Here is a 25,451-nt window from a genome sequence, read left to right as displayed (position 1 = left end):
AAATAAATGGCATACACTCTTGGTAGAAATTCAACATGAGAAAATAGAGCAAAGAGAAAAGAACGTGAATCCTCAAGCTATGTGAGAAACAAACTGTCAATCCCTTATTGAAAGCACCACTAAATAAGGTTTCAATAATGGAAAAATCTCCCACTCCCTTTGCTACGAAGAGAAAATATGATAGACATCATTACTCTGCCTACATTTTAAGATCTATTCAATCGTTAGTAGCCTTTGTACCTGCTGCATTTTAAAGAATTCTTGGGACCATCATCCAACTAGAGAGTGAAGTTAAATGTTACTAGATGTCCAGTTCTGTTATTGGTCTGCTATGCAAATGGGAATCGCTTGCACCTTGAATGCAAATACCATTGGTCCAGAATATATAAATCTAATTTTGTGTGCCAAACTCATTACATTCAATGACATATGCACCTTATGTGGAGGGTTGGGTATATCAGGCCTTTTTACGCTCAGAAATCTTGTCAATATGGGCCTTTTAATTCTTCCTTGTGTACAGTTTAAATGGGCTATTTATGGCAACAACCCCATAAATGATGGAGTTCACTGGTGACAGCCTGGCCAGCAGCAGTTTGCAAATCCACTTTTTACTTTAGCAATTCCTTGAAAGAAGCAACTGGGATGAGTCCTGGTCTGTGTATTTTTTTTCCACCACTCTCCTTTTTTAATAATTCATCAAGATAATAGTTACTGAGTAATGTAGAAGGAATTAGTGTTTATTCCATTTTTTCAACTGCCTGAATTTTGTAGGTTACAGTGTTATTAAAGCACATTGAATCATGAACATGCTTTTCACATTGCTTTAAGACACATGTAGTATTGTGTAAAATTAAAATTGTCTTAAACTAAGGCTGCATTTTTGCTTCATTTCCTCAGTTCTAATTTATTTTAATAGAGGCAGCGCAGTTGCAAAAGCATGCACATTAAGTACTTTGTTTTCTTTTAATCATAAGCACATCCATTTCATTTAATGGCTTGGGGTTCTTGATGTCTTGGAGTTTTAGGAGTGTCTCCCAGCAAACAGTTGTTTGGTATTTGGGAGAAGGAAAAGCTTTTGGTGTTCTACAAGATTGATTTTTTTAGTCTTAAGATTGCATGTGTTCACGTGCATGCTCATACATGAAAGGGCACTATACATTTTGTCTTGGAGAGAAAGGAATAGCTCAGCATGTGGTCTGAACTTTACTTTAGCTCACTTTCTGACCACCCACCGCAAGCGGGTAGAATGGATGCAGGTAAAAGCAGTGCTGTATATATTTTCAGTGACACATATTGTACTTCTCAACAAGACTGCTATATATTCAGGCAAAGTAGCCTAACTTATCAGCAGAGCTGCTATACACATGTCATGGCACAATGTCAATTATTCACAGATGGGCTGATTTGCATCACGCCCACATTTCTTAGCAGGACTGCTATGTTTTGTCACTGTACCTAAATTTCTTAACAGAGCCTCAGTTTTGACAAAGTACAACCATGTGTTGGCATTTTCTGCAGTGAGCTAAAGTACCGAGCAAGAGCAGGGTTGAGCTCTTCCCACCGGCATCACTACAAAATAATGAATCCCAATACTGCGAGGTAGAAAACCTTGCATGGAAAAACACATTTCTCCTCCAAAATAGATCTGGGGAGGTAGCGGGGATGTCGCCCCCCTGATTAACAATATAGAAAATGTGTTTTACATGCAAGATTTTCGACTTCACCGTAAACAATTCAGTATTTTCACATAGATCCTTCCCACCATTGACCTGTACTGGTGTGATTGCACACAGGCTGACAATGTGAGAAGATGGCACTGCTGTCATATTCTTCCATCACTCCTACTCTAGCTTGCGCTTTTCAAAACATCTGCTTCTCCCATTTTCGATTACCAAGTGCCATAACCAACAATTGAGCCATTTCAAAGCATCATTATCAATCTCCTGACTCATTTAGAATAGTCCAAACAAGCTGAGAGGTTTTGACAAGCCAATTATGACAGACAAGCCTCACATGGAACTGCCTTTGCCTTAACCCTATGTGCCTTTCCGACTCAACAGCCTGTTGGCAAAGGTAGCTGCGTAGGTCGATAACCCTGCTGCAGATTTTGTCCAACCTGTTAGTTCAAATCCTGTTGATGGGCGAGTTACTGCATCTGCATCAGTGGTATGTGTTTAAGATGCAGGTAACATTCAATTGTAAGAGCCATCTTAGCTTTCGATTTATCAAAAGGACTATTACATGTTCAGTGATTCAGAACACACATATTTCATCCTGGATGGTATACTTGTAATGGCATACAGTGCTGGTAAAACATCTGCATTCAACCAAGTGCTGCATCTGGTGAGGCAAACCTAACTAATTCCCAGCCTAATGGCCAAAAGAAGATTTGCACACACCTAAAAAAAAAAAAAAAACGAACACCCAATGGTAAAGCTGCACTAGATTTGTAAACGGAAAAGGCATTTTCAGCTATTTGAATCGTTATTTGTGTTATGTCAAAAGACAAAAAAAAGGAGAGGAAAAGCAACTCTGAATCCAAGCAATACAGGAGTACCAAGTGGGGGGTGTGGATGGAGGCCGAGAGAACAGTGAACAATCCAAAACAGGAATTCGAGTAACAGGAAGAGAGACCAATTAGCTACTAAAAAGAGCAACAAAGAAAGTGAGAACGGAAACAGAGGAAAATAATAGTGGACACACAATAGGAGTGAGGGATAGATGCAGCAAAAAAAAAAAAAAAAAAAAAGCGAGACATATAGAGACAGTAAGATACGAAAACACAGATCAACAGCAGACAGAGAAAGCTGGAAATAGAAAATCCAGACTAGAGAAAGGCAGGCCAATAACATAAGAGGCAGTGCAAGAAAGATAATCAAAAGGAGAGTAGCAACCACATCAGAGACAATGACAAAACAGATACAGCCAGAGTAATTACATGAGAGAGAAGAGGAGTTACAGCAACCGATAAGCACAATGTAGGAAGGAAACCGCAATAATAGAATGCAGAGATGGGAGAGGCAGAGTAACAGAGCAACAGACCTCAAAACGTGGCCTAGCAACACTTAAGGGTCAGAGGCAGAACATCAGAAAGTGAGAGACTGGGGAAAGCAGATAGTGCCAGGCAGAAACAGTAGGCCCAAGAGGCAGAGAAGTGGTGCTGGTAGAGGGAGAGACTTGATTTATGATGTAAGTAGCTGGCATCTGTAGTAGCTCTGAGTTTTAGTGCCCAAGTATAATGAAGATGAAGCAGAGTAGTATGCATCAACAAGTTCTTGGTCACTAATGTTTTCAAACACTATGCACGAATTGGATAGTTGTCAGATACCTTTTTCTTCTCTTGCGAAAAGGAAACTAATTTTTACTCTTGGCATTGGAGTTGCTCTCCAACGGCAACTGCGGTGGCATCCTAGGCCTCGTTACAGCACAACAGGGCCTATTTACGCACCAATTACAGCTTTGACTACGCATCTCAACGCGGTTACCCTTATGCCATACCTAGAGTTACGCTGTTTGTCTCAACCCTGCCTGCACCTGTGCACCTTTTTGTGGGTTCCCGTTGCCCTTTGTGGGTTGTGCAGCCTTGTTACCCAGCCTTGTCTTGCCCTCCAGTTTTTGTCCTCCTGATTTGCCCGGTCTTCCCGAGTCTTCGTGGTGCCTCAACTCCTTCACCAAATACAGTTCCTTCCTTCTACTCAGTTTTGCCTGCCTCCATTCCTGGCTTTCCCTTCTGTAGATTGCGACCCGGCATTCCCCCTTCCTTCGTAACTGTTTTCTCCTCTTGTGATTTGCCAAGCACCACAGTGCCCGTGCTGCCATCATCCAGCCAGTTCTCTATGGGTTCACCTTGTCTTCTCCTTGAATCAGCATTCCTTTAGGGGCCTTCCCTGCCAGTTCTCACATGGCCCGCTTGACTTGTAAATCAGAAAAGTGCCATCCAGTGGCATGGGGAATTGATTCAGTGGTTGCCTTACTGTGAAGGAATCATGAAGAAAGACACAGACAACAGATTCCCTTTCTTAATAAAATACTTTATTGGTCTTTATTTCATGATGGAGTAACACCTAACTTGCCTTAAGCTAAGGTGGGTTTTCCCTACCTAAAGAAACTAAGGTCAGTCTGTGTCAACAAGTTCAACTCAAAAGCCTATCCGTGTCCAAAACCTATACTTTCCCTCACAACTAAAACTATACAATGTGTAAGGATGTCAGCACTAAAAGAAAAAGTGTTCAAAGTAAAGTTATGAGCTTCTTCCAGCTGTGGCTTGGTTTCAGCTTCCCCTTTTCCACCAGTCTCAAAATAGTTCCAAAGGCCTTGGGGTTCCCTTACCCAAGTTCAACACAGTTCCAGAAAACGTGTGGTTCCCTTTCCCAAGTGTAATGCAGTTCACAAAACACTTGGGGTGCTCTTCCCCAAGTAGGCAGCTCCTCCAACAGCACTGCTACAAGCCCCTTGAATGCCTCCAGGTTTAACTTTCTAATCCTCTAGACTCTTGATAACTCAAGCAACTGTTTTTTTTTTAAAAAAAACTTCAGCCATTACCATTTAGCAGAGCCTTTAATTTGTGGCTTCCTGTGTTCCTTCTCCAGTAGGGGCTACTTGGCCTAGCCGCAATAGTCAGACCACACGGTCCACCCATTACAGGTCACACAACTGATAACCCTTGGCACTTTGTGATGCTCTTGGTTTTCCTTGACCAACACAGGTTTTCCTCCCTGGACCGATGTCAGTAATTTATATTCCTTGTAGCTTTCACAATAACGGTATCTTGGCTTTGCCACAACTTGTATTCAAGTCACTGTGGTGTAAATCCTTTTCACACTCTGCTTTCTCAATGTCTATTCAAGTTCATCAACTTGTCGTTCACACTTTCTTCAATAATGCTTATTATGAACTCTCACTTTGTTTATCAAATGCTTCTGAACAGATTTTCACTGCATTCACAATTGTACATCACTCACTTTTCATTTGTGCAGTATTTTCATCCGATTTCCTTACCTTTTTCTTCCATTCACTAAATCTTGGTACATTTCAAAAAGGTACTTTGCAGTTTGTTCGGTATTCAATATTATTCTCTCTGCGTTCCAAACCCCACCGCTTCTTGCAAATGGCCAATTTCCGCCCCTGGTGCTCACCGCTATGCACAGTCTTCTTCGACTTCCACTTTCTTCCCGGTTAAGCATAGGGAGCTCCAGCAAAACAGAATACCTTGCTGCAGCGGCCTGCGGCGGTTTGGAGTCTTCCCTGTTCCCCAGCTCCAACTGGGAACACGTGGCTCAAGTAACTGCAGGGGCTTCGGCCCTTTCACAGTCCGCTCAGGTCGCTGTGCCTCCCTCTCCTCTTGCCAACAAAGAGCCTACTCTCTGCCCGTCAAGCTCCAGCCTGCTCCTCGCCTCACAGCTGTCTCCTGCACACCAGGAAGGTTCCCCCCTTGTCTCCTCTCTACCAATGTATACACCTGTGGCCTTTCAATTGTTCGCAGGTGCAAGTTCTTTGCCTGACCATAATTACAGTAATTAACGGGTCATGCCTAACCTTCCATAGTCCTCTTCCTCATCTCAGTACCACAGTGGTGAAACTAACAAGAAGTGTACATTACTCCCAGTTGTAAAGACCTGTGAATGTGGGACAGTAGGGATGAGAAAAGGACTTAATACCCTACAATGTTCAGGGGAGGGTAGGACTCATTCAAGAGGGAAAGGGGGATACCATGTCTCACCTGCAGACATCCTCTCCCCACCTCCAAGGTCCTTCCACCTAGGTGATCCTCCCTCGCATCTCCGCCCCAAGGGTCAGGATCCAAGAGTCATTGCCTTTCCCTGGCCACCTGAGAAGAGGATCCAAGGGAGGTAGATGGGGGTGGTGGGGAGGCCCTCCAGTTCCTCACACTTAATCAGTTACAGGACTATGTTGGGTTGATTTTCCACTCTGCACAATCTTCATAACTTAGTCAGCCGCCTGACCTCTCCAACACGACAAAAAAAAAAAGAAAAAAAAATGCTTTGCACCACATTATTGTGCACCAAATCACCACCCTACTGGTTTCATGGCACCCACGCTTGTCCGTGGAATGGTGTACTGAGCTACCACAAGGGTTTTCCTTACTTTAGTCTGGTTGAGGAAAGCAAATTTGCGGGGGAAAAGATAAAGATAGGACCCTTCCAAGAATACCTAATTGCCCCATGACTGGTGACATTACTACTCAATCAGCTGCCATACTCTGGCCAGCAGTACTGAAAAAAATAATCACCACCAGTGAAATTAATTTTGGCCATGTATCAACGTTATACTGACATGGGTTACTGTGCACAATGAAAATATTTAAACAAAGAACCATGTCGGTATAGTGCACGCATAAGGAGTAAAGAAAAGCAAACAATTGCACTGTTTTATAGTTAAGTCAATGTCAAATAAATTGACCTACGGGCAAATTAGTAAATGAATGGTGTATTAATTCCATTCATATTTTCAATAGCAACACAACATACAACAGCACAACATATTAACAAAGATTAACAGAACAGCGAAAAAGGGGAAGGGGTATGCACTAACTAAATCAGGACCACTGGCCTAGCCCAGCCACCAACTTATTTCAACTTGAAGTAAAGATGGGGAGCCAGAGTGCTGAGTGTTTTGGAGTTGCAAGCCCCTATTTTTTCTCACCTGGTCACAACTCAATGAATGCATCCTCTTTTCTGCCATTCGCTGACCAGTTAGTGTTTCTCTCTCCAGGCCAACCTCAAGAAAGGAGACTTTTCTGCAGCCCAATCAAGAAGAATCGATTCTGGGTTCCAACCCCCCATCCCCCTGCCCCCGACCTCCATTTATTTTGACTTAATCATAATACGTTAGCCTAGCTGTCAACCCAATCGTGGAATTCGCCAGCCCAATATTATCAAACACCTACACAAATTATATCAAATGATTTTGTGACAAATCATTAAAAACGAATTTGAAGCTTGAATTTGGGTGACTTTAGGGACAACTGAATAATTCTGAAGTTATGCATACAAATATTGACATCGGCCAACTTTAAAATTCAAGCATGTAAGATCCAGCATAATATGCCCATCTGCGCCTGTACAATTGTATATTCATGTTATCATGCATATTGGTTCAAAAAATAGTGGCAGAAGCAGTAGGACAACAGATAATATATCAAAGACACAAGACTCGGTAATATTACTATGAATAGAATTTTACTAGGCCAGGTTTGGGTGGGGAACATTGGTACCCTAATATAGAAAACAATGGGACCCATGTACTACTGTGTGGAAAGATTGTTGTTTTTTTATTATGAATTCATATTCAAAAGGCATATGGCCTTTCTTGAATATTGTAATTTAATTACCTCTTATAATGTCTGTTTGATTGTGATGATAAGAATGCATTAAAAAAACTATTGAAAGGACTGAGCGAATTAAGTGTCCAGACAAGAATGTATCTTCTGTTCAGTAGTGGAAGGAGGGAAAGTAAGACCACCTCCTCAGTCCAAAACCAACACAAAGCTGCAGGAATGCACTGCAAGGCCAACCTGTTTAAGGGTTTGGTGTTGAACATCAAACTGGATTCTCTGGCTTCTTTAACGAGTCAGAGCAACCAGTAAGTTTGGTGAAAGGAACTGAACATCTGCTTCTCTCTTCTGGGCGGGTCCAACCTACTATCTGGATACACGATCAGTCCAGAGTTTCAACTTCTGGCTATTCCACAAAAACAAAACATAAATCCTTGGCCTCGAGCACCCTCATAAAACTATGTCTGAAAGTCAAGTGTGCGGACTACCTCTCACCAGGCTCAGAACAGCCCATAGGGGGTCCCAAATGGCTGGTGTAGGTCGGTTTGGGCATATGTACTAGTGACTATTCGCTATGCAGCTGGTTGATTTGACCAATTTTACTGACCCGGTGTGCACTAAAATGCACAATTTCCCGTAACTATTAAGAAATTATGTTTGACCCTTCTCAAACATCGTGCCACAAAAAGTAAAAAAGTAATTTGCAAATTGTTGGGCACCTTTTTAATTTTGATAGACATTTTTTTGTTTCACTCCATCCCCAACATTATCTGCTTCTATCTTGTCATGGTGTACAGAAATATAACAATAAATTAGTTTTATCACAAATATCCATGTCATCTGCTCGTGTCATCTTAATCAGTTTGTACTCATCCTAAGTATCCTGGCTCTCAACCTCCTGCGCAACGAAAAAAGGGAGAACAGGCCTAAAAAAGACCAAGCACTAAAATCCTCGGACATTCACCTCTCTCACTCACACATCAAGTTAAAGCTATATTGAGAAGCTGCTTCTTTCAACTGCAATCCATCCATCGCATCGTGCCAGACATTCCTGCAAAGAACAATGGCGGTCATTTGCCTTGTATGCTCAAAAACGGATAGTTCTACCAGCCTTTATGTAGGCCTCGCGAAATACCCGTTGCACCGCCAACACACAGTCCAAAATGCATCAGCCAAGCGGCTCTTAAGGCAGGAAAGACATCGCATAGGCACGTCAAAAGCCCCACTGGCTACCACCAAACGCAGAATTAGGTTCAAAATCCCGGGTGTGTCCTTCAGAGACTTGCATAGCAGGGACTTGGGCCCAGCATGAAGTAAATCGGGTATGTGCATGCCAAAATGCGTTGAGTCAGCAGTGTGGCTCTAAAAAAAGTCAAAGGATTCAAACAAAACTAAATACCAAGAACGGGCCACCTTCTCATTCCTGGCAACCAACCATTGGGAGTACGACAACCATGCAAACCTGTGTCTTTTCAAATGGCACGTCCTTCAGGAAGTATCTTAAAACCTGGCTGTTCACTATAACACACTAAACAAAACTCAAAATGGTAGTTATGCATGGTTTGCCCTACTACCAGAACTTTAAGTGTACTGGTATAGCCAGGGCAGAGCCCCAGCACTCTCCAAAAAGTACGATACCAGTGTGCCCCAGCTCTCCTTCTTGGCACCCACTGCCTGGGAACCAGGCAATTCCCAGGCCCCTACCCCTCAGACGAGGGGGGGTAGTTAGGAGGCGTGACCAACCCATATGCACCTAGCCAATGCCCCCCCCCGATTCTGCCTCCCACTTAAAGCACTGCTTACTACGGACCCCAGACCCCAAGACAACCACTTTAAGGAGAATGTTGCAGACACAAGTGCTCCCAATTCTCAGGTCGGTCTCACCCAGACATCTGCCATAACAAACACTAGACATCATCACCACCCCTCAAGCTTAGACAAGCATATAACAACCATAATGCAGAGATTGTTAGAAACGGCTCAATCACATTAAAGCCCCCTCAAAATCAGACACGATTTGAAGTCCTCCCTTCTATCACAATGTACCGTTACAATCACGCTAGCTGAACCCTAGCCACTCCGTCTCCCTCATATACCATGGACATGGGAGATGAAGCAAGACCTCTCAAAGAGCACTGCCCAGCACTGAGGACAATGAATCTTTTATAACGCGATTGATACCGCAGACTGGGATTTTAACCTGTTTTGCTCTGCGCCGTCATGCTTCCAAGAGAAACGCGCTGCCCCCGAGCTCTCCTCTAAGCCCAAAAAAACTGCAATGCACACAAACTATCCACCTAGCCCGCCGCCCACCTCATCAATCACCATAAAAACAAGATTAACATTCGCCAGGCCGCCATCATCTGATAAATAGTACTGATCTTGTCCTTTCCCTCTTCCCACCTTCCACAGATCCCTGAACAGCCTACTAGTGCCTCCAACCCCTCACTTACTCCAGCAGAGTCGTGGCGACACCCGTCTGCACGCCAATGAACTCTACCTCCACCACACATACACCTCCATCTTCCAGCCCAGCAGATCTCCCGTCATACCTACTGGGATAATGATTCGAGCAGGTCACCTATACTTTTTTTTTTTTGCTATTTGGATATATAGATACCCCAAGTGTCCCTTGATGCACGAAGGCCAGAAGTACTTAAGCAACACATTTGGATTTACTCCTGCCTCTTCTCCTCCCACTAAGCTCCCCGTTGTTGCCTTCCATAACCCTGTGACAAGAGACACCTAAAAGCTCTTACATAAGCTGGAATGTAAAGCCACGGTACAAAACAATATGAAAGAACTACATTGCACAAATACATTCACCCACGGTTGCAATGCTAAAAGTCTGTTAATATCTGAAAAGAATAATTTGAAAATGCTGAAAAAAAAATACATTGAAAGTAGAAGATTGGAGCAATGGCTTACCATTCCAGCAAATCTAAAAAGGGTTTATTGTAGACATAGGGATAACATTTTGGTATTAAAGAATATCTGGACTGTGACAAAATGGAAACGCTCAACGATCATTGTAGGTTTGGCATGCAATGTGGCATTGCTAGTTTGAAAGCCAACTTTTACCACATAAAGTAGCCCCCTGTACCTTTTCACCCCACACTCTTAAGAGCTTGGCTCAGTTTTATGTACTCGACCTTAAATGTCCTTATGACTACAAAGCCTGAGCCCCCTCCTCCCATTGTGTCCCAGAGAAAGGATACTCTCGGTTAGTCAAGTGGCTAGGCTGATGATGGCTTTTTCACCTATGTAATATGGTTCCACTGGGTGGACTGCATATTCCTGGCTGGATCTATTCTTGGTCGCCTCCTCCATTCCTAAAGATTAAGGTGGTCTAAGTTGGCCTCAAAGACTTGAGGGAGTTGCTTGATTATCCATTGTCCATCATTGTGTGCCTGAAAAGAGGTGGCCATCTTGGGCAACTGGACGCCTGTATCCCAGGGCAGTGGGCTGTAATCAGCCTGAAACCAGTTCTGACTGGCAGATGCCTGCCTGGGACAGTATGGATGCATCCATTTAGCTTCTGGTTATATCCTAATTTGCTTGACACCAACCGGTATCAGGAGCGACATTTGGCTCCTCAGGCCAATGTGCAAATATGCATATGGGTCATTAGCTCTGGGTTGAGGGTAATGTGTGTAGATTGGGAATTAGGACACATCTAGAAGACATTTAAAACATCGGGGCCATTTAGAATAGAAGAGATATATCGTTTTTCTATCTCATATGCGAGTTGAATACATGATATGCTATGAATAGCTCCTGGTTCCACAGGAATAACTCCTGCTTACTGTGTGACGCAAGATAGCAGGGAGCTTATTTTAGTTCCTTCTAAGGAAATCCTTATTTCGATCACTGAACTGTACAGTTTACATAACATGAGTTTTCCAGAGGATTTAAACCCTGAATATGTTAAAGGTTGAGAGTTGTAGATTAGTTTCAGGCTGTAGCTGTACTGAAGGTTTTGGAGGGTGTTTGGGAATTGGTTTAAGTCTTTTGCCCGTGCATATGTGACTGGCCTTTCTTGAGCCTTATGTTTCGTACAGGTTTTTGGCACTAACAGGCTTTTTTTTACAATTTGGATTTGTTACAATTATATGGCCATGCCCTTGTTACTTTATTTTGGCCCGGTGGGTGGATATAGGATAGACCAATCGCAGTGAATTCAGGTTTAAGAAGTGAATTTCATCCAAGTTTCGGTTTGTAGATTACATTATGGAAATGGCAGTTTCTCTGTTCCTTTTCATATGCAACATAGTACATGACTTAATTTCCCCACTGTATTCAATGTATTGCACAACTTCATTTTCCAAAGTATTTGGTGACTTATTTTTCCCAAATGTATTTTCATCTGTGTCCCCTGCACTGTGTGGGGGGAGGGGTGTGTGGACCCAAGACACAATCCCTCCAATAACCAGTGCTAGCTGTTCCTTGGCTGCAGTCTGGAACCCCTTTGAGCTCTTCCTACCCCTCGCCTTGCTCTATAATTTCTATCCCCATTTGTCTTGGCACAAAGCCTCTCTGAACCCTGCAAAACGAGTTACACTTGCTGTGTCCATCATGGGTGGGCGGCTCCGGGATGCCACATCTCCCACAACCTGTAATTATCCTGCACTCTGCCAAGTCGCCAAGCTAGCCCCTGACCTCTTTCACCGTTTCTGGTAACCTCCTCCATTCCCCAGTCCAACAAGTAATTTCCCCTTTGGGGCCAACTGCCCTGCACTCTATAATTTAATCTCCCCTGACCCTACAATTAACCTCCCCTCTGGGCTCAACTCCCCTGACCTGGGAAATCTCACAGAATCCTGGCAACAGCCAAACAAACACTTGCCTGGGTGAGAGTCCGGCCCTGGAGTGGGCGAGAGCAACAGCCTTACATAAGTCTGTGGAGAAAAGACTGGGCACTCTCGCTCGCTTTGTTGCTGGCAGTGGTGTGCCGACGTTGGGCAGCAGGGCTCAGGAGGCCCAATCCACAGGTACCCTTGTCTTCCCTCTCCATCCTCCCCCCCTCCTTTCCTCCTCAACCTGCTCTATTTTTCCACCAGTAGGGCTCCTGGACTGTCTGCCTTGTCCCCCCCCCCCCGTCTGTCTCTCTTCCCCCTCCAGTCTCTCTCTGCGTCTCTGTGCCTGCCCCCCTCTCTCTGTTTTAGTGTGTCTCACTGTGTGTCTCTCCCCCTGTAGGTCTCTCTTTGCCTGCCAAACCTCTCTCCTCCCCCCCTCAAGATCTCTATGGCCCCCTTCTCCAACTCCCTCTTTCTCCTTTGGGTTCCCCGATCTCTTCCCCCTTGCATTCAAGGGTACTCTCCAGGCCCCTGGGTTCCATGCCAGTGGGTGTGCCTAGCTAGTATGCCTGCCACCAATGCCCCGCCTTGTGCCCGCCGACCAATACAGGCAATCACCTGTGTCCGGTATGTATAATTTATCCTGCTGGCAATTAATTTACTCCTCTTCCTGTAATAAACTGTTTCTGGATTCTACAAAGACTTTGGTGCCTTCATTGTGTTCCCACTTTTCAGTGCAGCCTGCCTGTTATTACCAGAGGGAGGGCCCAGTCCATCTGTATACACAACACACCCCCACCGGGTCCATTGACTCCCTGGTCCAAAACTGTGGCTCTGACTGGGGTCTCCCACAGGGCCTCCCCCATTTTGGCCTGTCTTCCACAACAGTTTGTGAACAGTGGATTTGATGCAAGTTTTAGGACCACTTAACTAATTTCTGCTTGTGGAAAAAAACTACACAGCACTTTTTTCCATTTCAGTGGAATGATTATAGGTTGAGAGCACGAGGTGTGTTGCTGGTTTGGGGATACCACAGAGTAACAGGGTATAGTCACGTCTGAGTTAGAGGTGCTGGCTTTTTATTTACTACCAGTTTTAGATTTTGTGCTGGAGATGCATTTCCAGGTCAGGGTTCGAGAAACGATTGAATAAGCAGGAGTGAATACCAGCTCCTGGGTGTTAGGCATCACCCAGTAGGCAGGAGCTACCACTGGGAACCAGGAGTGAGTACACAGCGCAACACAAATCTCATTTGCACAGGAGGAGCAAACTAACGTGTTGCCCATGATGTATGATCCATTAAGTTTAAATGGCCACTAAATATGCCCTAATTCGTCTTTGTTAACACTCTCAAATACTAACGTCACAGATTTATGTTTCTAAGGCACCAGTTAGCCTGAGGAGCCAAAAGCAGCTCCTAGTTTTAAGCCAACCAGGCTCTCCTAGGATAGAAGCAGGAGCTAAATGGCTCCCAGCAATTTGGAACCCTGCAGGTTGCCTGGAACTAAATAACTGTCAGACAAATAATTACAGTGCCCCAAGATTGCAATAAACCCAGTCTGACCCAGATTGAAAATCATTACTATTTGCTAAAAACATCTGAACAAAGATCATTTTAGACCCTAGACCATATAGGCCAACAAGCCCCACTGTATTATATGCTGACCCAGTCCTGTTTTCCCCCTCTTCACATTCTGTATCTTGTAGACCTACATACCCACTTCACAAATGCAGGAATCCAAAGGCCCACAATGCAAAGAAAAAAGTGTCTGAAAAGATCTTCTGAATGGAACGGGGTGTATATGCCATGTGGCTATGAGATTTTTTTTTAAAAGGTCCCTTTTTTTGCACAAGATGACTTCCGTTCCCTACAGATCTAGCCATCTACCGTACAGTGTCCACCTTTATATTGTCTGCCTCTGGTGTACAGGGGTTACGGTAAATGCACACTAACAAGAAACCATCACGATGCGTATAGCACACCAAGTGCCCACTGCACACATACATTTGAGAGACCTTTATTTATGGCCAATACTAGTTCATGAAGCTGCATAAACATAGGGTTAGTTTAGAGCTTGCTTATGATTAGCCCAACACCCCTTATTTCAATACTACACTTGCCATTTGCATAGACTTCACTTGGCATATGCATTCGTGTCCATTTTTTCCCTTTGCACTCTTAATTTTCAAAACACGCAACATAGCTTTGACTAGGATTTCCACTGGGTGAACTGCCCTGAAAGAAAGGTATGCCAGCAGTTTGATTTCCACAGGTGTGACACGCTTTCTCAACGTATCCACATGTTTTATTTCACAACTAGTGTAGAAGCCTGCATTCACGGGCCAAAGTGCAGGTTTTCATTAACACATTAGGACCACTACATATATCCTAAGGCAGCAGCTCCCTCTAGTGGTGACAACAGGCAAAGCTATGCGACTTGGCATTGTCTCTTTATATCTTAAGGCAACAGCTCCCTCTCTGTGACAAGTGATGACTGCATCAGACAAACGTACATCTGGCCTTTTATTATATGATTAGATCGATAAACATGTGCATTGCCATGTGCTTGCGAAAGGCGATCAGCCCTTCCCAAAGGTGTCCTTTTCCAATTACGATTAATCACATGCCACCTTCTTTATCATTGGATTCAAATCCTAGCTTTGCATACATTTGGCCCAATAATCAATTTTTATAAAGAAACCAGAGAGTCCAGCATCCTTTTTTTTTAACATTTATCCATAAATGTCCCAGAAACTTGAGGCCAAAGACAATGCCTCAGGCCCCATGTCAAGGTGTAGCTTATTCGGGCAGTCCTGGCTTTTTTTTTGTCATCTCATGTCACTTTGCACCCCAGTACTTGTATGATGCCCTAACCCCCTCCAAGAAGCATCAGGGTGTTGGAGACCTGGGATAAAAAAAACAAGTATTGCTAAAGTCACGTGGCTACATTGAGAGGAAGAAACGCACATCCAAATATTTCTACCGTCTTTCAAACCAGCCACCAAGTTTTATACACGAAGAGCCACAAGTTGGACACTATGGAATAAGTGCAGCCAGTGCTGCAGATACGACATTGAAGTGGGAGTATTTTACTCCTTATTTTTTAAAGTTGGGATTAAAACCATGTTTTATGAAGTAAAAATGTAAGTTCATTTGCCAATGGAAGTATTTTATAAGCGCGTATAAATGTTTTAACTGGAAAACGGAAATGTTTTTGTAATAATTATTGCTTTGCACCTAGATATTCATACACATGTTTACTTCCAACCAGGTAGTAATAATAATAATAATAATAATAATAGTTTCTTCCTGTGTTACTATGTGCACTACTGGTCCAAACATATCTGGGGAGCTGTGTGGGTGAAAGCAGGGGCACAAGATCTTACGTGTCCGTTTACTATTTTTTGTTCAGTATCGAGTATTTTTTACTCAATGTTTTTTATTTTTTTTAGGAATATTCACCTTTTAGGGAGTAAAAGTGGCCGATATGCCCCTTATTTGTAGGGTTGAGTGCAGCCATTTTGATCCACCCATTACTCCCATCAATTGTAGACATTATCAGGAGGAAGTTAAGCAAGCACTCGTGATAGACCATTGGATTTGCATTACAAATGCTGCCAGAGACGTTTCTTGGGAGTTACACACACAGGGTAACAAAAACTAGAGGTACCATTTAAAGAGCATGCAGATGACAAGTTTTAAAGGGATGACACACTACTCCTGCGCACAAGGCATCTAGCCCAGGAAGACATGGTGTGGGGATTTGGGGAGATGAAAAGGCTCGCCTTTCCTTGGTGAAGACGTGAGAGCCAGTGCACCAATTTCACCCGGCAAGCATACAATCATACACCACTACAAATCTGCATCCACCTCGGTCCCTTACTGAGGCAATGTCCGAAGCGGACGAAGGTTGCGAGAGTGGATACACAAGGAGTGAGCAATGCTCTTCTATGAGCAGTGTGGTGTATGTACATTAAAAAGTTTGCAGTGTTGGTAGTTAGTGGCTAATGTAGTGAATTCAGAGCACTAGTGAGGGGGCTCTCAGAGTAGTGTGGTTAACTCGTTGTGGCATTAACCAAGGAAGTCACCAAGTTGCACTGGCTCAACCATGATGTGGTGGGGTAAAGGCAAGGGGTCTGGTGTAGGTTATGGAACACACTGCCTTTAGCACTTAGGTTGGAGGGAAATATGAAGTCCTTTCAAATAGCATTAAAAACCTTTCCATTTAGGCAATCTGACTAATTATCTTGGACTGCTTCTCTGGACCAGATTCTCATGTCCCTTTTGTTCGTATGAGCGTATAATTGTTTGAGCCCAGATACCTGTGGGATTTCGGCCCATTATTAATAAACATAAAAAAATATGGTACAACCAAGAGAAGGTCAGCATGTAAAAAGGTAAAGGTCATGGCCCTTCCCACACTATGCTGGCCAAGAAATGGCTGGTTGCCTCCAAGACTGGTAATGGAGTACAACCCCAAGAAGGTGTGTTAGGTGGCATAATCCTATCAGCACGGCATGATGGGGCTGCTGGGGATTAAACACTCTAGTAAGTAAGCAGTAACTAACTACCCTGTCTACCAGCCCTTACAGGATAGGCAGGGGCATGGCCGCAAAGTAATGTGGTGCAGATCGGGGAGGGCCAGGGGGGACCAAGAGGGAGGTTGAGGTGCAGGAGGTGATAAACTCACCAAGTAGAAGTTTACCAAGTGCTAAATTCCTAGGAATGTTGAGGCCATCGGGTGCATAAGCAGAACCAAACATTTCTTTTTTTTTCTTAGAGACACACACCCCTCCCCACTCCCCCCCGCCAGGGACGTGTTGATCGCCCCAACTTTATTTAATTTGTACCTGGCAGACCTTTGGAGTAAGTGCAGTCTGGGCAGGATATCCCCCTAGATGTGGGAGTTTGAACAGGTCGCGTTGGATATGCTGATATTTTAATTTGAATGGATTTGACTCCTGCAGGACTGCAAAGCTCCTTGAATGGTGTTACACTACCTTAGGCACAGTGAGTTATTGATAAATCCTTCTAAATCATTTGCGCTTATCGTCATCACAAAGCGAAACGGAAAAAATGTAAATTGGTTCATAAATGATGTAAGGTGTCTGAAGTAGAATCTTTATTCTACTTAGGTTTTGTTTTTCAGCCAGTAATGATATGTATACATTTAAGATGAAATTGGAGGAGAAAACAAGATCTTGTATATCTTTGATTAAAGTGATAAGCATAAGTTGTGTGCTTTTTCCTTTGTGCCACTAGCGAGACGTTGTTTGAAGGTAACCCCCATGTGTCATGTGTCTTTATGGCACTGAACTTACTTACTTCTCTTACTAACAAAGTATTTGGATTCCCTCGAGGGCTGTATTCTCAAAGATGTTCTAGGAGTGACCAGATCTGTACCCATCAGTGTCATTCGCTTAGAGATGGACTTGCTATCATGGTCGGCAAAATACATGAAAAAAGTATCCTCATTTATAAGAAGGTTATGGATTCAGAAAAGCCCTGCCTGGCGTTCCACCCAAGTGAAGTTCAAGAAGGGCTCAAACAGCTTCCTCTGTAGATTCCAAAAACGGTGCGAGAAGCTCACGGAGCCAGCTGATATAGCTAGTACTAATTCTCAGATGGTCATAAAACCAAAATCAAATGATGGACAGGATAGCGGATATTGAGAACACAGAGGTTCAAGCTGTACAAGAATAACAGCCTTTATTATATACCCAGCAATAGTATCAGACCGTATCTGCAAAAATGTCCTTTCAAACTACTAGCACCTGGATCTTAAAAGTCAGACTTAATTGCTTACCGACTTTGGAAGTGATAGGACTCAAATTAGTTGCAGATTATGCAAGACTGAATTCCTATATCATGGTGTAATAGAAGGCTCTTGTTTAATTAAATCTAGGCTTGAATTCTTGGGACCCTAACATGCATTCTATCTCAGAAGTGTTATGCAGGAGCCTTTTGGAATAGACTAATGATGGGTTCACAAGTATCATGGTTTCTTAAGTATCTAACTCTGGCTCCGGCTACATTTATTTTAAAAATCTTTGAAAATCTCCAACTGGTAGTAAGTAGATCAAGGGAAAGCCCTCTAATCTCTTCATTTAAAATGTTATCCGTTTTAATCGATTGGACTGAATACAGAAATGTTAATGATGTTAACAGTGATGCATTTTGGCATAAATTGAATAGGTTTCTTTTAAGAGTATTCATAACAGAATTATTGATGTTTGTTGTAATTTTGTATTTCTTCTCAAAGTTATACGTTTACACTTTTTGTGTAAGGTACTCTGTGTACTATAAACACAAATAAACATAACAAAATAAAAAACTATATGATACATGATCAGTGATGACTCTTTTAAAGCCAAACCGGCATAGCACATTTATGGTCTCAAAATCATGTGTTTGGTGCCTTCACAATTATGTGTGCATGAAGTAAAAATTGCAATGTATCCAACACATTGCCACTGGAGTTTTCCCCCCATTTCTCTCAAGCACTCTCTTGTGCACCCCCTGCTCAAAAAACCCTTTGCTGACCCTTCTATCCCAGCAAACTATCGGTCGACCTCGATCACTCCTTTCCTGGGCAAACTCCTGGAGAAATTAAGTATCTCACAGCTCACCCTCCACACAATCTGTTGGTTGTCTCCATGACCATCAGTCTGGCTTTAGAGCATCCACAGGCACGGAAACTGCTCTTCTGAACACCGTGAAGACCTGCTCTCAAATACTGACTAACTCTCCTTCTGTCCTCATTCTTTTCGATCTCTCTTCTGCCTTCAACACGGTTAACCACAACATACTGATCTCCCGTCTCTGTGATACCCTGGGCATCACAGATAGGGCCGTGGCGTGGCTAGCCTCCTTTCCCTTGGACCGTCCTTCCCAGGTGAACTTGGCCCCTTTCTCTCCTCTATCACTCTCTATACTTGGAGTGTCCCCCAGGGATCTAACCTATCCCCATGGTTCTTCAATGTCTACATCGCCCCTCTGGCCCACAAGATTTCTACCTTCACCTCTAACTTTCAGTGTTCTGCGGATGACACAAAACTCCCTTTCAGGCTTCCTTCAGCCTCTTCCTCCTCTTCGCTCATTCCTGACTGCCTTTCCACAATTCAGTCTTGGTGTGCTGCTATGATCTCTGCCTCAATGCCAGTAAGACAGAGATCATGCTCATGGAGACCCCGGCTCCCGCTTTCCCAATTTCTCACTGGCCTGCCTCCGTTGGCCCTGCGCCCCCACCTACTAGCGAGGTAAAAAAAACTTGGGGGTCATCTTCGACTCCACTCTCTCCTTCTCTCCTCACAGCTCCAAAAAGTCCCACTACCAGCTGCACCTCCCCAGGAGTTATTCTACCTTTTCTCACTTCCCCCAAAGGCTCACTGTCTCCAGAGCCCTGGTTCTCTCTAAGCTAGACTACTGTAACAGCCTCTTTCTCTGTCCTCTACAACATACCCAGAACAGATCTGCAAGACTTATCTTTGGCCTCAAGCCCATGGATCGCAACTTTCAGGCACTGAAATCCCTTCACTGGCTCCCCCTGGCTGCTAGGATCAAGTTCAAGACCCTTGGCATAGTCCACAAGGCTTTCTGGAGCCGGGGCCTGCACTAGCTACACCGCTCTCTCCTTCTAGGACCCTCTGCTCATCTTCCTCCAAAATCTTTGCGGGTGAGACGTTGTTCTAAAGAGATGTGGGGTAGATCTTTAGCCTCTGCAGGTGCCTCCCTCTGAACAGCCTCCCTACCTCTCTCCGCCTTGAGCGCCTTAGGTTCTGGAAACTCCTCAAGACCTTCCTCTTCGCTTCCTTCTCTCTCCCTTGCTAACCTCCTCTCGTTTTCTCTCCTGCCTCACTCCTCCTTCCCTTTCCTAACTGTGTTCAGTTTCTACCGACTGGTCGCCTGGTTTACCTTTCAGATCCTCACATGTCACAGGCTCCCCGCCAGTCTTTGCACTTACCTCCGAGCCTCTGCACCATGTTCAGACTTCTACACTTTCAGCATACGCTGCATGAGAGGTGGAACCTCTCTCTGCACTAAACCTAGGGCCTGCTGGACTGAGCGCACTTAGCCCCTCTCCCTCGCACATCCTTCTGTCTATCTGTCTGTCTATACACTTGCATGACCCGGATTTACTAGGACTAGCGAGTTCTGTCTTGTCCCCCCTTTGTCTCCCTTCCCTAGTTTGGTTGCACCTGAAACACTTCATGCACTGGCACGAGGAGAAATTCCGTCAGGCCTAGTACGCTAGTTACTTTTTGGTCACATCATTCGGAAACTTCAAGGCCTAAGAATGACTACTGTATCCCCTTGCTCCCTTTCCGCCTTGAAGCGCTTTGAATAACTTCCAATGTGTAGAAGGGCTGTACAAATAAACAATAAATAAAACAAAAAGGAGTAGGTGGCCGGTGGGTGTCCTGCCTTCCTCCCAGTATGATGCCTCGAGTAGGCAGTGCACGGCAACTACTCTAGAGCGCAAGCCTTCAACCGCCCCATGCATTTCACACAGAGACAAAAGAAGAGTCCAAATCCGACTCACATGTCGTTTACTGCTTCCACAATAAAGCCTGGAGCAAAAAAAGATTCGCCAGCTTGTAATACATCAAATATTTTGTGCCTGGGCAAAAAAGTTGGAAAGGGTTTGTCAAACCATTGGAAAAAAATATAAAGAATGAGCTTCTTATAAAAACCATTTACTTTTGTAATAGAATGTATTAATAAAGCACAGCCCATTAATAAAAACATGCCATAAACCTGTGTTGTAACAGGTATGTCCTTAGCAATAACACAATGTTAGTTTCAAGCGTGGTCCTACCATCACCTTTTAAAGTCAAGAAAACGATACTTGTGCCATTACTTGTTAAGTGTTCATGAAACAAGAATATGAAATCCGTTTGCTCTGTTGCAAACCGTACCAAACAAGCAGACCATGTGCCACAGCCAAATGCTTTTTTTTGTTCCATTTTCCACAATTGTTGAAAACGTTACAGAGTATGGTCCTGTAAAAGAAGATGGTAGCGGGTGACAAAGGACTTATCTTGGGGCATCTCCCCTAATAAGAACACATTGATGTAACATTGCTGCTTCACTGTGGTATTCTAAATGTAAAACACGAGTGGTATGCCACAATTAACTGCCAAAATAAGCCTCTTTCTAAGGAATCCTAATTTTAGAAAATACGGAACCGAGGCTGGGCCATAAAGTGACCGGCCCAGGATCTGACACTTGGGCCAATTGGCTGCATGGTAAGGTCTCGGAAGCATAAGTTCATTCTTACCTGCAACAGCTTCCCCTCGGCCGGGGTCACCTCCGCCACCTTGGCGAACACCCCCTCCAGGGTCAGGTTGGCCCTCTCTGCCAAATCCATCCTGAGCGGGATGACGCGGATCAGGGCCTTCTGGGAAGCCGCACGCTCCGACTCCACGGCCGCTGCCAGCACCAGGCCTGTGTGCCCGAGTCCCGCCTGCAGCGTCGCCATCAGCAACCAGGGCCAAAGGGTTACCAGCTGCCGCTGGGAGCTACTCATACTGCCCACTGCAGCGCTGGGCAACGGGCGTCCATAGCGCTCAGGAATTCGGAGCAGACTCTGACAGTTGGTGCTCAGAGATCTGCAACATTTGTACAGCAGCACTTTAATTTAAGCGCCTTAGTGTCTTCGGGGTCGATTGCATTGGGGGCGAAGCATACGTCTGAATAGTTCATTAGGTGTTCTGTTCCTTTAGAATAGCACAGTCCATCAAGACATCAACCCTGCTTTGGCCCTCTGAAGACTCTTCGATCCATTGGGCAAAACTAGCTCTAATGGGCCTCTGCGCACCATGTTGATCGGACCCAGGGCCTGTCACGCGATCTTCTCCCAAACGTCCGTTTTAAAAGTGAAAAATAGGCACTTTCATATTTTAAGAGCGTTTCACTTTCACGGGAAGTGCAACGCCTGGGAGAAAGTGGTGGTAGGTGAAAGGTAGAAAAGAATAGTGGGCCTTCAGCCCCCTTCGGCCTCAGGCTCTGCCCAGTCTCCCATTATTGGAATGGTCGGTCGCCGGTCCTGCGGGGGGCGGGGGGCAGAGTTTACTTTTGTCGTCTCAATGGCAGGCCGGGACAAGATCTCGGTGACAGGGCCGGGGTCCGCTACACCACTTTACTTGGACAGCGCAATGTCCAAAGACATAAAAGAGCGCCAATTGAGAGGGCCTTGGTGAACCCTCGCCGTGGAAGGACATCCAGAGTTGGTAAGCAGCCCCGACAGGATCTTGGTTGGATCTGATTGGTGCCCCCTATCCCACCTCAACAGCACAAGACTCCTGGGGTGTGGATGATTTGCAGCGGGCAGGTCTCTGCCTCTCACACACTTGTTCCAACAGGGAGATGCAGCGGCTCTCCCTCCAGGTAAGAGCTGTGGGGCCCCTTTTCAATTCCTCCTGGATTTGCAGAGCTATTAGTTTGGTTACAACATCTCTGGAACTCGCTTTCTTTGTGTGAGGCTTCCCTCACGCCGAGCTGCGCCTCACCCCGGGCTCGTTTGTACGATTTAGCTGTTCCTCTGCAGACGTTTGCCTTCCCCCTTGTACATCTGTTCCACATCTGCCGACTTTAGTGGTTTGTACTATTCGATGCGGTTAATCAGCCTTTTAACACATGGGTAACCTTCTTTACAGAAATGACACCGACGTTGATAGATAAAAAAAAATGCATGCAATACCGTCAGTAGTATTTCCAGGTGTAGTGTATCCCAAAAAACGTTTCACTTCTTCTCAGTCGCCTCTGTTTTGTCCCACGTTTTGTTGATGCTGTTCCACTAAGGTTGGTGATATCTCACTCGCTTTGGTGCCGCTCCCTTGCAGTAGGCCTGTAACCACACTAAGACCCTCCTCGAGTTGTTTTTTGGAACCGTGTTCTCCCGAGCGGCTATGGCCTCCCTTGAACTGTCCTGTCACACCTGCAGTTTTTGTGATTCTGCGGAGTACTGTATCACCCCTGGATTTGCTGTATTTTCCGTGGAGCAGTTTCAACAATCCTTGAGCCCGTGCTGTCCCTGCGATGTTCGTCTGTCCCAGTGGGGCTGTTATTCCCTTGATGATGGAATTGTTGATCCTGCCCCCACCCAAAGCTGTGCTGTTAGTGGAGTTGGTTTTGCACTTCTGCAGCTACAGGGCTCTGGCCAGGAGTGTTGCTCATTCCGGGCTCGAGGCGTCCCTGTCCTGTTATTGCAGTACCTGCAGTTGTGGCGACTCGACAGAGCTGCGGCTCCACTTCTTGTGCGTTGCTGTCCCTGTGGCCTTGATGTTACTGTGGAGCTGCTGGCCCACTTCCAGGGTCGCTGCTCCTCCCTTGCGGTCGCTGTGACCTCGTGGAGGTTTTGGTCCTCTCCCGAAGTTGTTGCCGCTTCTGATAAAGTCGTAGACTTCCTCTGTAAGGGGGGCTGTGCCCGTGGGTCTTGTGTACCCACTTTTGGAGCGGCGGTGTCTCCGTGAAGGTGTGCTTCTCAGCCTTGCCCTGCCGCTGCGGTGTCTCTCCGGCGCAGTTCTCCCCCCGTCGAGTCGTAGCTCCGCCCCTGAAGCGATCGGGCCCCCGTGGAGTTGTTGTTGCCTCCCCAGGACTCTGTGCTCCCTGAAGTTGCCCGGAACAGATTGAGCCACCTCTGACAGACCAGGCCCTCTCCTGCCAGTGCGGTCCCAAGGTTTCCGGAAACACAGCCGCCGCCTGCACACACTCGGGAATCACCGCGCGGACCCCGGGAGAAGCCGGGGAGCACCGGGTAGAGAGAGGCGGCGGTGTCAGAGGGATCATTGAGGCCCAGGGTGAGAAGGAGGGGCGGCGACGGGAGGGAGGGAGGGAGGCAGGTCGTGGGAGGAGAGGTAGAAACGAAGGGGAGGAGATATCGCTGAGGCGGGTCTCAAGGGGGGGCACCTTGAGGGAGGAGACGCGTGTAGGGGGTTGTTCAGCTTGGCAGGAGGAAGGGAAACAGAACCAGAGGACCCATCGCCTACACAATAGGTAGATATTTTGCCGTGATACCACTTCACTTCCCCAAATTGTGTGGAAGAACGTTAGCCCAATAAGAAGATTTCGGATCCGCGGCATATACCGGAAACAGCAAAGGAAGCAGCAAAGTGCCTCCACGCCTCACCAAAAGATACAAGACAGACGAAAAGTCAGCATTCACACACACCACCCGAGCAAGAAATTATGCAGAGTTGCCATTTATGTATGTCATTTTGCGCCCAAATGTGTTTACTTTTGGAAAATGCCAATATTTGTCAAGCTTTGAAGTTCTTTGTATTGTATGAGTAGAGGGATGGGGCGGGGCCTGTTGGATGTAAGGAGTGCCAGCTGTGTGACCACCACTAAGTTAAAAAAAAAAAAAAAATGACAGACGGTCACTGCGGCCCACATTTAATTTTCATAATTTTGAACCAGGCCATGGTGTTAGGGTAAACGCAGGCGTTTTTTTTTAAATACCACGATTTTTGTACCACCGACAAGATAATAACTGTTGAGTATATAACGCCGTTTACCGAGCAATATAGTGTTTGATAAATACTGCATAATTACGCGGTGAGATCCCTACAAACGTTCCTCAAAAGTTTAGGTGTTAAAAAAAAATCCGTACAAACACTCCAGCCCTAGAAACAATTGGTTTCCTTCATGTAAAGAGATACGCACATACCTAAACTTCAAGGATAAAAATATGCACGGGGACCTCCTAAAGCAGAGGCAATGTGGTCAGGTCAGATTCGTATATTTCCATATCTTCATAAATGATCCACAGAAGGGTAATTACAGACCCTTCTATGCATTATTGTATGTGGTGCCTACCTGGCACAGTAGCAAGAAGCAATGCTGCTGTAACATAACCGTCCATTTCCATTCACAAAATGGGGATCGAAATTAATTGTTGGAGGGAGTAAAAACATATGATGATTTTTTGAAATACCTCATGCAGTATTTCTCAAAATCTGCATGTTGTATCCCCAATAGGGATGTATAGGCCAAGTGTGTGGGGATCCTCAGATACCCTAATCAATATTGTTTTATTTTATTATTAAAGTGTTCGTGGTTACATTAAAACCTTTTTAAACATACACATAAAGAGAAAACATTTTTTCTTCTTTATTTGACAACAGTGTAGAGGTGGAGTCAAGTACCAGTGAGGATGCCTATACCGCAGAAAATTAATTGAGAAAACCCTATATGCATTCACGAAGAAGTAATGGCCTTTTGGACAAAGTTCAGAAGAAGTGTGTAAATGAGTGAAAGAGAAGACTGGTGACGTCATGCGGAGTAGAGCTGATGCACCAAGAAAAGATGCACAAGGTAAAAGAACATAGACGTTCTATAATATCTGAAGAGGAGGTGT

At 44.9% G+C, this 25,451-nt stretch overlaps 1 protein-coding gene across 2 annotated transcripts in view; it reads right to left on the bottom strand.

The window, feature by feature from the left end:
• RNF43 (ring finger protein 43) overlaps window positions 1-23,957 on the bottom strand; it is a 333,549-nt gene extending 309,592 nt beyond the window's left edge. Inside the window, exon 1 of one of the 2 annotated variants that reach the window (XM_069614840.1) lies at window positions 21,372-23,957. In XM_069614840.1, the coding sequence (XP_069470941.1) occupies window positions 21,372-21,620 (249 nt within the window). In that variant the 5' untranslated portion in view covers window positions 21,621-23,957. The remainder of the gene's footprint in view (window positions 1-21,371) is intronic. The other variant, XM_069614839.1, reaches the window with a different exon arrangement.
• Window positions 23,958-25,451: the final 1,494 nt, after the last annotated feature.

Source organism: Ambystoma mexicanum, chromosome 9 (assembly GCF_040938575.1).
Source record: "Ambystoma mexicanum isolate Mex_15411 chromosome 9, UKY_AmexF1_1, whole genome shotgun sequence".
Taxonomy (NCBI): Eukaryota; Metazoa; Chordata; class Amphibia; order Caudata; family Ambystomatidae; genus Ambystoma; species Ambystoma mexicanum.
The sequence above is the reverse complement of the archived record's forward strand: the minus strand, read 5'-3'. Positions and strand labels throughout refer to the sequence as shown.